Genomic DNA, 13,445 nt, shown 5'->3' with positions numbered 1-13,445 from the left:
CCCAGAAACACATTCCCTGCCATACATGTTCCTCACAAAAACAAGTGGAGCATGGCAAATATCCATATTATGTTGCTCATTCTCGTGCACTACTGTTGCCCATTTTACTTGCTTGTTTTAATTTCTTATTATTTACAAATGATTTGCAGTTTAATGAACATTCAGTCTACAATCATTTAAAAATAATAGAAACTAGTATTTTTAAGGAACTACTTGCAACCAACCACTTATTGAGACCCTTATAAAAAGAAATCTAGGTGACCTTGCCAATTTTAAGTTGAGTAGATCATACAACCAAATATAATTCTCATCGGATAGGAATGTGCTTAAACATGCTATACCTTCTTGTCAACTTCGCCACTGTCACATTTCTTTGCAACAGAATACACAAAAGCCCTGTCAAGCACAAGGATGAGTTTGCAATTTGTATTAAATGTTATTATCTGTTCTCAACAAAAAAATGAGTGCATCGTGTCTTACCTGGATGCTTGCAGAGCAGTGTACATATCAGCTAGTTTTCCCTGTCTCTCCAAAAACATATACAAACAGTAAGAATCTGACTATTCACTGCTAATTCTAAATAGAACAGTTACAGCTAGTTACATCTTCTCCTACATTCTTGTTATCCCTGTGAAAAAGCAAGCAAAGAAAAATTTAATTCAGAAAATTCGACGTTCTGCAGCATTCTAAGTCAAATGCATCCCAAAGATCTATTTTGCAAGATATTTAATTCAAACCTGCATAAACTGAAACTCCCCAATAGGATGACCAAATTGTTCACGCTGACGAACATATGGAAGAACAGCATCCATTGAGGCCTGCATTAGACCAATAGGCCCTGCAGCAAGGACTAATCTCTCCAAATCTAATCCCGACATCATGACATAAACTCCTAAAAAAAGAAAATGAATACATTATTTAATTTCTATCTGAAATTCCCAACCTAGTACAAAAGATTTTAAAGCCCCTGAACCCAAGAAAACAGTTTGAAGAGATTCGTTATCAATAAACATGTATTAATATAGTAGCATAATGATCAGAAACCTTCTAATGTACTGTGATTTGAACAAAGGGTGCATACCAAGACTATCAACAAAATAAGATTAAAAAGAACATGTTTAAAAAAATTGCAGTAAACTCCCTTAGGGATTTCCTTCTAAAGTAAATTCCTAACATGTAAGAATAGTGATAATTCGTTAATAAGACATGATATGTTAACATATTTTCTACATGTTAGATTACCTTTCCCTTCTTGCCCTAGAACATTCTCTTCAGGAACAAAACAGTTCTCAAAAACAAGTTCACATCTGCAAAGCATAACCGAAACATGTGGATAAAATAATAATATAAAAATTAGAAGAAAAAATTTAGAAAAAATTCAAAACTCACGTATCACTGCCTCGCATTCCAAGCTTGTCAAGTTTTTGAGCAGTGCTGAAGCTGCAGAACCATATAGCATGTTCAATAGCAAAAAAGATGACAGCCTATGAGACATCAACTACATAGAAGAAGCTTGAATTATAGAAGTAACAGTTAGCTAGATTCTACTTGTTGAATATTTATTCTTCCTCTAACAATATTTAAAACTTGATAAATAATAATGACAACACAATAACACATGACATTTGTATGGAAAGCCTTACAACAGAAAACCATGGCAAGTTGCTTTCTTATATGATAATTTGTTACAAGTTGCATAGGCTCTAATTTACTAGAGGCACCGACCCCTTGTTCAATTCATGAGCACCAACACATTACAAGCACCAACCCCTCATTCAATTTGTGGGCACCTGCCTGCACTAATCCCTTGTTCACTTAGAGACACCAACTCCTCATTCAAATTGCCTTCACAGGAGCTATAACTCTATTCCAATCTGCTCTATTTAAATCTGCTATAAACTGGTCATAAAACTCCCACAATGTGCTCGCAATCTTCTCATTAAAATCTGTCATAAGCCTCTCATAATATTTATTTGTTCGCTCTATCATTGTTGCACTCTTAAGTTCTGCTATTTGGTCTGCTTCAAGTCCCCTATAACTCTTCAAAAATCTGTTCAAAACTTCGCCATCGAATCTGCTCATGAATCTTCATAATTTGTTTCAAAAAGTCTTCATAAATCTGCTCAAGCCTTTTTCATATTTCTGCTCACTAATCCTTCAAATGTTTCTGTCCTAATGTCTCCACAAAGTCTTTCCATTTTCATATGATATTACATTGAGGAACATCTACAAATACACACTCTTCTTATCGTTATTTCTTCATTCTGATCTACATTTTACACACGCCACTCAACCTGTCCTTTTCACAACCTGACAAGATAATTTTATATATTTCCTTACTCTTCTAACTTTATTTTATACCCATTCACAAATCTGTTGTATACTCGCTCATAAAAAATGCTCATAAAACTGCCATGTAGCTGTTCACAAAAAATTGAAGGATACTCTTCCAGAAACACTGTCACACACTTGTCAATCTGCACCCAAATCCGCTTTATCATCGCGATAAGTCTTCATCTCTCCACTTTGATTTCTTAAATAATCTTCTTTATGTTATTTATTTACATCAAAAAACTTGTCATGCCTCCACTCACTCAACATAAAGATAAAAGAATTTTTTTATTAAAAACCAACACGTGACTACAAACACGTCAAAGGGACTGAAGAGCCGAACAAGAGAGCAACAACAGCAGGAGCACGGAACATTGTCTAGAGAACAAAGCAAAGAACAATAGAGAGAAGGAAAGAGAAAAACTAGGACACCAAGAAGCATGAGGAGGGTGGAAGGGAAGAGAAGGCAACCCCAAACCACCAAACAAAACTAAGGAACCGAGGATACAGAGACCCAAAACTGAAGGATAATCTGTAGAAGTAACAGAGTGGGGATGATGATGAAGCTTCCTTTGGGAGTGACCCACCTAGCGAGGAGGAGTGGATCTCTGCAAAGATCTACGGGGCCTCACTAATCTAGAATGAGAAGGTAAGGCAGAGTACCTTTTGGTGCCCCACACTATCACAAGAAAGAAAGAGATAATGTGTTGATCACTCAAAGGGCACAAAGGTCATTGAAGAGTACACTAAAGAGAGTGATCATGTAGACTGATGGCCTCCTGCAGATAGAGTGATGCTCAACGGGTGCAAAGGTCATTGAAGAGTACACTAAAGAGAGTGATCCTGTAGACTGATGGCCTCCTGCAGATAGAGTGCAACACATCGCTGATCCATGTACCTGAGGGAGGAGAGAGGCTAAGCTTCTCTAAAAAGATAGAAATTGCCTCTAATCTCATAGTAGATAGGAAAACAAAAGATAAAGAGCACCTACAACTCCACTTCACTAAGGGACAAAGTTGGAAAAGCCTATAACACCTATCCAACATGTGGTCAATCTCAACTTAGAGATGGTGAGAACCCAATCTGAATTATCCTAAAGGAAACCTAAGGAAATGCTGCCAAGGACAGGTAGTATAAGAAGAGCAGACAATGATGTCATCTTGAATTTCCCAAAAATACTTAGCACAAAGGCCATCTTTGGGACAGCTCCAAAGGCGATTAACTAAAGTGGTGTGAATGTACTTCTTGTAAATATCATCCCTGATGCATCTGTTCATCTCCCACCTGGGAGGGAGGAGGTGGGGAGGAACATCCAAAGAGTACTAGAATGGGAGAAGGCGATCAATCTCAACCCAAATAGAACTCAGGAGGGTCGCGGCCCCAACAGACCAACAAGAGGGAGCAGCCAAAAAAGTAAGGGACTTGGAGGAGCACTAAGCAAGGTAGGGACACCTCTAATGACCCATGGAAGAATCCACAAAACAACAAAGATGGTGAAGAACCAAATAAAGGTCAAATACGGTGTCAAGCCCGAAAGGACGAGCCGGGAAACTCTGCAAGAACAATACTGTGAGGCATGGACTATATTTAATAAACCGACAAAGAAAGAGAATCTGAACCAGCTCTGTGGAAGCCCAATTAGGCTCCAAAAGGGAAGGTCCCCAAACTATAGAGCCATAAAGAATAGTGGGTCAAACAAGAGTAAAAGAAGTGTCATCTTGGACAGGATGTCTTGGAAGTGGTGTCTGAAAAATTGTCTTTTGATAAGGGCAAGGGACCCAAACCCCTTGATACGCAGCTGGATGAGGACCCAAAATTTGACCCCCAAATAGGTATAAGGGGAAAAAATCTCGAGCTCAGATCTGCTGAAAGTGAAGTGAAGGTGAGAGGTCTTAAGTGTTAATTCTGTAACTATGAAATCATTCTGATCTGATTCTACAGATCGTACAGATCTGAGAATGCATGAAATCCCTTAGAAATAAAGCCTATAAATAATTGTCTTCTCCTTTATACTTTATAGTTATTGGCGTCTCCTTTGGGTAACCTAGTTTAAAGGCTAACTAATCATTTTTGGTTAGTTTAGATATTAACATGTCTCCTTGATTAGACGTCGATTATAAGAAAGCAATTAAGGGCCGACCTAGAAGAGTCATGTCCTTTGTAAGGACATGCCTCTTGGGTGCAGTATCAACATAAGGTAAGTGTGAGGATAGAGAACACACAAGATACATTAAAGTCTGCTTCTCTTCATTACTGCCTTGTATGATTTTCTGCAGAAGGTTAAGAACATTTCAAAATAGATATTACACTATAAGTATCACTTCCATATACAGGTCCGTATATACAAGACTATCTTAAGCACACAGAAAGGCATTATGTCAGTCTGATTAAAGAAGAATTTGCAGAAACTTTACATTAAGGAAATTGAAGACCATGTAACATCCCACTAAATATTTTTATCCAAATTTTCTCAAAAACACAATACAAAAATTTAACAACAAATTTGCATGCAAAGATTTTCAATTCATTCAGCAAACACCACTATCCAACTGAAAATATGTCTTCTAAAAATAATATTGCTTTACAATCCCACAACAAAACAATGTAATAACCAATCTTAAAAACAGAAAATGCAGTCAGATTGGTAGTATAAAGAAAAAGCTTTTAAGAACAGGGTTTCCGTCCACTGCCTCTCGCCTTGAGGGTTCCCATTCTCAAACTAGCTGAAAGCTGAAAGCTTCCCAAATAACTCAAATGGACTCATATAAACATGTATATTAGCTTGTCAGAAAGATCTCAGCGAGACGCTTTTAGTCCCACATTGAAAAGCCAAAAAAAGGAACCCCTACTGACTTACTATTAATAGTAAGTATCTTGAAACCCTGTCAAACAGCTCCAGTTGGCCCAAAACTGGAAATCCCTAGGCCAAATCCCATAGTGACCCCTGTATTATCCTAGTTAGCCTGCAGGATCATGGTGGATAGGACTGACAATGCATATGAAAATAATGGCTAGAAAAGGGGACATTACAAACCATTGCCTTTGTCTTCCCCAAATTCACAATCAACTTTCTCATATCACAAAAAGAAGCCAGACACTCTAACCGTCCTACAATACCTCACCTAAAGAGCCAAAAGAGCAACATCATCAGCAAAAAACAGGATACGAATCAGAGCTTGGTGAAGAACACAACCATAATCCACCGGAAGGTACTCATGAAGAAACCCCTCTAACTCATCAACACATATTTTATAAAGGTAGGTGTCCTTATATTATTAATCTTAATTACTATATTTTCATTAATCACTGCTCCCTTATAATAGAATCACTGCATGTTAGTTTATTACTAACAAATCTTTGCCCTTTTCCAAGAGCTACTTCAGCAGCTCTTTAACTGTGTATTTGTTATGTCTTATTTATTTCATTTTATTCTTTTTGTCTTATCTGACTTTTTGCCATATGTGCTTTACTTAGTGCATTTTAGCTATTTTATTGTTGTTTTTTATTTTTAAATATGAAAACATAACACAACGAATCACTGCCCATGATATAGATCACTGTCCATATCTGTTGAACACTGCCACTTATGTTAATATCATTCCACTTAAAATCTCTTTAATCACTTTAAGATATGATCTTATTAATGTTCTTCAAATGCAAATCATATTTCTGCAATATATTTCATTGTTGCCTTGATATATAATCTCTACCTGAATATATTCCTGTGTATACTGAGGAAGTCAGCTAGCATGCATTGCATATGTTTTATTACTGCACTCATAAGTAGTTAGCAACTATATAAGGTATTGTTATAGTATGTATATGCTACTAAACATATATGACATTAGTCCTTGCATCCATAAGCTTCTATCTTCAAACTATTATACTCATCGCTGCTCCTTAAAGTGTATATCAATTTCTGCTCTATGACCTTTGGCCTTCATTGTCAGTCTGCTCTCTGTACACTTGAACAATCTTGTCCACAATCCTTTGACATCCATGACTTTATCAATGACATTCTTTTCACCTTTGATATCAATGATGATATTTGTAGAAATCTCCACTGAACAACATTGCCATCAACGACAATCTTTCCAATATATCCATCTTTGTAACTTTGACATCAATGAGAATATTTCAAGCAAAGATGAAAGAAAAAATACCAAAAAGAAACTTCATGTCTACAGACTTTGTGAAACAAGATGTGAGGTAACTCTGATGTTGATCAGTGTTGTATAAAATACATTTACTCCAAATCACATGCTATGTACTTGTTGTACCATGCACAAAATAAATACTTCTATGAAAACCACAGTAATACAGCCATGCTAACATTTTTGTAATGAGAAATTCAAACAGCAAAGTTGGACTGAAGCCTGAAGAAGTACTCATCATACTCCTTAATAAATAAAATCTTTTAAGAAAGGGGAGAACTCAATTTAAGTGGTACTAAATGATTAGAAACAAGAATGAATTAAAGAATAAATGTCAAAGCAGCTAGGTGTCTACTTCTGAAGAAGAGGACCAGAAGTTAATAATTAATTGGGGATCACAAAAGAGCACTTTATAGGAAAATTACCCTTCCATGCCCTTTTCAATAATGAATGCAGTGATTCCTTTCGAGCCTGCATTTAGATCTGTTTTTGCATAAATTACCTGCATCAAAGAAACACATGTTAGAGACAGTACAGAGAAAGCAGCTTCGGAGCTCAGCAAATGCATTAAACAAGTACATAATTTGCTTATACAGTAACCCTATGATTTATGATACAAGTAAATTGCATAAGGATTGAAATATACTAGCATCTTCTGGGTTGGAAACTTTTCTATGATGATTAGAGTGCAGCTCAGAGGACAAAAAAGGACTCATGTAAAGTGCATTGAGTATAATCAACAAAGACAGAAACCTTCTTAAAGCTTTCAGCATTGCATCATTCCACAAACATTATAATAACCCTTTCATATGTCATTATCAGGAAGAATGTCAAGTAGCTCAGCAGTCATCAATCACACACAATTCAAAACCTTTTTAATATTTCTGTGGAGTGATTGACTAATATTTGACCTGCTAAACCTTGCAGTCCAAATTTTTGTAACCGAAGCATTTATCACTTAGTATTTCCCCACAAAAGAACAAGGGGGAAAGTTATCCAAATCGAATTATCCACAATAAGTAAATAGAAGTGATTTAAAGTTTTCTCAGACTTTCTATGATTTTGTAACTCTCCCGAGCATTTTAGGGGTTTATAGCATGTTAGCAGCAGTTTTTGCTCACATACTATGTTATGCTGCAAAAACCTCCATCCCCTGCACAAGGATATACAAGTATACCAAATAAATGATAGAGTTCTTGTTTCTCACATCAATTCCTTCCTTGGCCATAAACAAATTTTCATTCTGTCTTGCATTTGTCAAAGATTTGAGGTCTAACTCTTGACCATTGTATCAGAAAATCTATCCATGTTTGACTCACCAAAATTGCCGCACCTTGTGAAGCCCACACTTCTTGAACGTCCAGCTTAGTTCTGATTGCATCTTCCAAGTGCAGATGTACCAGTCTCCAAGAACTGTGGATGCCTTCATTTGGCTTAAGGAGTGTGTGTGTGTGTGTGTGTGTACATGAGCGTGCGCATGTGTGTGTGTGTGTGAAACACAAAAATCATCTGCATATTCTATGAGAGCTATAAACACAGCCAGAATATTGGTTCACCGCATGGCTTGCTCAATGTCAAGGGTGCATGTGTTGGCATAGAGCTGGTCATTCGTGTTTAAATCATTACCCACAAGAGCTTCCTTGCAAAGGTTCACTACACATTCTTGCTGTACCCATCCAAATTTTTTGTATGATGTCAAGTTTAAAGCTGAACAGCTATTGTTTTCCAAATTGCAACTTGTGATCAGGTCATATCTAGTTTGTTTTTTCTTGTCATCTTTGTGGCATTTTCCTAAACATTCACAAGATCAGAGAGCAGTACTCTTGAAATCATCTATATGTGTTCTATTTAAACAACAATCAAACAGCTGATACAGGACTAGTATCATGTTTTAAAAAACTGTTGGTTTTGGAGGATTGCTGCAAATTTTAATAGCACTGCCTCTTTGGTATGTGTGTTTCAATAGCAGCAATTTCAATCTTAATTATGTTATGGAATAGACATGGAAAGACACATCTATCCATTATAACCTAATTAATATAATAACAAGTGATTATATATATATATATATTAGTCTCATAGTTTATCCACCTAAAGATACCTAACATCAACACTCCCTCTTAGCTAGGGAGGATTAACACATGACCATATATTATCTCAATGTCATATAAAGATATTAGGAGTAATGGCCTCCTGAATGTCAACTCATTTTACATTCACCATGTACTCTTTGAGCAACGGCCTCTTGAATGTTGAGTTGCAAGATATTCACCAAGTACTGTGAGTGATGGCCTCCTGAATGTCAACACATTTGGTGTTCACCAAGTATTGTAATTAATGGCCTCCTGAATGTCAACTCATTTGATATTCGCCAAGTCCTTTGTGTAATGGCCTCCTGAACATCAATTTGCATAACATTCAGCATGTATGTGCACACGCATTCTCATAATGCTTACAATATGAACATCCACCATGCAAAGTATAATATATAATGATCTCCATAGACATCATAAGATATCCATCATAATAGAAAATTAAGTTATTGTAAGATCGTCGACTTTCAATAACATTTGCAAATACGAGTGGTGATCATTTGGAAGTTGTCACTTCCTCATGATGTACACAAGGGGTAGGCCCATCAAAATAATCATGAAGTATATTCATGAATCACAATCCTCTTAACAACTACAATTTAATGATCACTGGAGAAACCATCTTCAACATGATCTACTCTTTCTGAATCAATATGACCAAGATCATTGAAGTTTTATTGAACCATATTCTCTATTTGCTCCCTCTCTTTCAAGGTTGCCTCTAATAAAATTTCAGGCTCCCTCTTGTTTGAGTAACATGGATCATTTTCTGCAAATGTACAAACATGGCCATTGTAATTGATATGTACCAAATGCAGATTTGAATCTCATATGAATACGAGAGGAGACATGTCACTAAGGTTTAATCATCAATTAATAAATAATAATTTGTATAATATATATATATATATGTATAAAATGAATAAGTATATATAGGAAATGATGTTTTACCAATGACAACAATGTATCTCAGATCGAATTAATTCAACTAAGGTTACAACTTTAACACTCCCTCTTAGCTAGGGAGGATTTATAGAACACATTATGCTCTCAAGCATATGGAGATATATCATCTCAATATGATATTTTTGGAATGGCATATCAACATATATCCATCAACTTAGATGTTATCTCTCAATATAATCCAAAGAATGATTCAACATGAAATGTCAATCATATGATGTTTGTCATTCTTATATTCTTTTGGGATGTACACTAGCACCAAATCCTTGATGCCTACCAAAAGAATATGTTATATCCTATCAAGATATGAGTTATCTGATTTCCGACATTCCGAGACAACAATTTAATGAAGTCAATTAGATAACTAGAAATCACTATGTCATGAACTCTATCATGACAAGTATCATGATATCCAACACTCCAGGATAACAACTTAATGAAATCTGACCATGATATGTCCGTTATCATGACTTCCAACACTTTGGGACAACTAAATAAAGGTTGTCGTGATAAGAGGTCTATCATTTATAAGATCGCCAAGTTACAATGGTTACCTTCTATTTATATATGTCAATGAAAGATCATCACCTTTGTTTACATATCATTTGCGAAATAGTAACCACCATGAACCAAGTTAGAGGTGGTACAAGGGCTTTCACCTCAATTCTCTCTCACATAAAAGAATGTATTACAAGGAATTTCACTTCGAACTTATCCCTTATAGAGAAGAGATCACACTTCATATTTCTCCCTCTGAACAACAATCCTGGGAAGTGAAGTCCTCTAGTTACTCCCTTAAAGCTCTCTTCGCCTAAGGATGCCTGTCGAACTCCCTCTGAATCTGATATCAATCTTCCTGACTTATTGGTGATAAGTCATTGCTTCCTCATTATGTACATAGAGGTAGGCCCATCAAAATCATGCAGTCAAACTCCCTCTTAATATAGAAGGATACTTATAATCTAAATCATCACAGATATTTTCTTCAAGAGTCTCACTTTATCTAGCCTGATCATCAAATAACTAATGAATTCTAGATCACAACTTCAGAGCTATTGTCATAAGATTGAGTCTGCACAATATTTGGTAGCATGTGTAAGGTACCAACCTTCTTTTCCTACAAGAAAACATCCTTAGACATAAAGGAAAAGATCAAGGAAAATAATTCTTGTAGCATGTATAGAACTACAAATAGAAATAATACAATGAGTAGATAGATGTAATACTCAAAAATACGTACCTGCACATGAACATCATTGATACAAGTTGCTATGATGAGGGTCCATATGCAACAAATCAGAAAATCGTCTCCATATAAGCATTTGTCAAACAATGGGAATGAAACATTGCTTATAATTCCCCCCACAATGTAATATTCCCACTTACTCCATTTTACAAGGTTTTCAGTCACTCTTTAGTCCCATGACTACACACGTGAAATTATTTCTTCCTTGAATGCAATCTCTTATACTTCTTGGTTTGTCATATTATATTTTGCACAAAGGGCTTGTGGTTGATATATTATTTTCATCAACCAATAGGAAGTTGAGTCTTCAATTGGTCAACACCCGTATTAGCATTTGAGCATGAATAGTGACTTTGCAACTTAGAAAATTTATATCATTTCGTTACGATATATGCAAACTATTAGCTTGCTCAATGTGTCCATTCACCAACTTCACTACTCTGTTTCCAACAGATGAAGTAATACAATCTCTCTCTCAAAACATCTTATCTACATTAGCTAAGAGGGTGTTTGATTGTTCTTCATGCTTAATCTCCACAATGTTATAATGAAACTTCTAATAACATCATCTAAATATTCCTGGTATTATGTTTATGTTGCACTCTAATGCAAAAGGTTGGATTCCAAGCTTGTTGTAAGTCACATCACCTAATGCTCAATTTTGTCACGTCATCATGTTCTAATTCATCACTACTATCATATTCAATGTCACTGCCACTAAGTTTTCTCTTCCCGCATCCTATAACATCTTGTTTTGATCTATTTCCAATGACCTTTGTATGGACTTGCTCAAGATGTGCATCTGTAACCTTGAGGCTACAAAATGCTATAACACTAGCAAAGATTTGATTTTTCGGGGAGAGATGCTTCTCAAAAATTTGTATTCCTTCATGGTCTCCTTCAGCTCCTTCGAGATCTTAAATTTGCAAAGCATGCTTCATTATTTTCCTAAAATTGGTTATGGTTAAAATGTTGCTTCATCATTGATAATCATATAATATCTGTCCAACTCAAATGCTGCTTCAAGTGATCGCATCTTTCCTGTGTGAATCATATCTTCTAAACTCCAAAGCTATCTAGCACCAAATATTTTTCATCACCGTCATCTATGAGGTTGCCCATATATGTGGTCATCGAATTTGTTTTCTTCCACCATCTTATTATTTTATTTCTTCTCATAACTTTGATCGCTGCATACAAGTCTATAAATAATTCTTTTATATCTATGAATTGACAGTACCAGAATTCCAAAAATAATAACTACTCCTTAAAGTTGCCATCTTCATGAAACAATATGGCCTTCTATTGTGCGTATCAAACTTATTGAACACTTTTCTTTTTTTTCTTTTTTTCAAACTCTCGGTGGCTCCTGTACAACGAGTCTCATCCATATTTCATCATCCTTTATAAAATGTTCATTGGAGTCTGCTTCAATATATGTGCAACTCTATTACAAATGACATAAGAGATTTTAATAGTTTTCTAATATATGCATCTGTATCGCTGAGTAATGGAGTTTACTAGGAAACGATTAATGTCAACCCTTTGAATGAATGATGTTTCATAACAAATATCTGCTCCTTGTATTCTGAAATGGATGATTTTACCACAAGCCTTTATCTGATAAAGAATCGACCATTAGATTTCCACTGCATTTGTTTTCCTTGTTATATAACACTTGTACGATGTCATTCTTTGAATTGTTGCTGCCTTGTTTGGGAATTGACTATGAAACAGTTGCTATTATTTATTTCCATTTGCTATCTATGAAATACCATGTCTGGTCGCTGCTGATAACCTGTATTATTTTCAACCTTGTTTCTTAAGTCACTTGACCATACAATTATCGCCGTCTTCATAGTTTATTTCTGGTCACTACATTGGATTTATATTTTTATGTAGATGCCTCAAGTGTTCAGTGCAGATATATTAAACTCTATCATGGCTTCTAGTTCATCTCCCCATCAACAACCTGATGAGAAGATAGATTTTCAACATACTTATTAGTGAATTTGGGGCAACTCTTGTTGCTGGCTGTACTCTACCTTTGCCAATTCGAATCTGGCTTCTCCTTTTTTTTTTTAAACTTTTCTTTAGATACAAAAAGTAGGGAGACCGCGCTTATACAACCACCACCTCCCCATCTTTCTTTTCTTTGAACAAACTCTATAAAGTGATTATGTATGCAAATTTTGAGTTTAATTTCTTCAATAAAAACAAATGGTGTTCTGACGTGGATGAATTGACTTAGTCGGAATTAACTAAGTTTATTAAACATATAACTCAACAAATACTCTTATCCCAAACTTCTATGCTGTCATGGTTTAATGACACCTTTGCAAACCAAATCTTCATTTTGTTTTCACAAAGTTTGAGTACGGGACACATATAATACGTTGATCTGTACTTTACATGGTCATTGCTTTACTAGTTGATTTGACCAAACTTTGCTGCGATTTATGCTAGGATGAATTCGTCCTCTAAGCTTGCAAACAAATTAATATTATCATTTGATGATGAATTCCTTTATTATCACCCTATCAACACCTCCATATTATGACAGATAGAAGTATGACATTCATTCTATTGGGCCTTCACAATCTCCAATTGCTATCTTCTTCTCGTCAATCTCTATGGTTGAATTGTGCAGTTCAGTTC

General features: G+C 35.5%; 1 protein-coding gene across 1 annotated transcript in view; it reads right to left on the bottom strand.

Moving 5' to 3' along the window:
- IVD (isovaleryl-CoA-dehydrogenase) overlaps positions 1-13,445 on the bottom strand; it is a 155,485-nt gene that overhangs the window by 35,871 nt on the left and 106,169 nt on the right. Inside the window, exons 8-13 of the mRNA XM_089791891.1 lie at positions 6,911-6,987; positions 1,390-1,440; positions 1,243-1,307; positions 738-892; positions 481-521; positions 342-396 (exon numbers count right to left, since the gene is read on the bottom strand). Of these exons, the coding sequence (XP_089648017.1) occupies positions 342-396; positions 481-521; positions 738-892; positions 1,243-1,307; positions 1,390-1,440; positions 6,911-6,987 (444 nt within the window). The remainder of the gene's footprint in view (positions 1-341; positions 397-480; positions 522-737; positions 893-1,242; positions 1,308-1,389; positions 1,441-6,910; positions 6,988-13,445) is intronic.

This window comes from Cupressus sempervirens, chromosome 7 (assembly GCF_028749045.1).
Source record: "Cupressus sempervirens isolate cs-2001-9-10 chromosome 7, ASM2874904v1, whole genome shotgun sequence".
In the NCBI taxonomy this organism is placed as follows: domain Eukaryota; kingdom Viridiplantae; phylum Streptophyta; class Pinopsida; order Cupressales; family Cupressaceae; genus Cupressus; species Cupressus sempervirens.
Note: the sequence above shows the minus strand (reverse complement) of the source record. Positions and strands in the feature narration are given on the sequence as shown.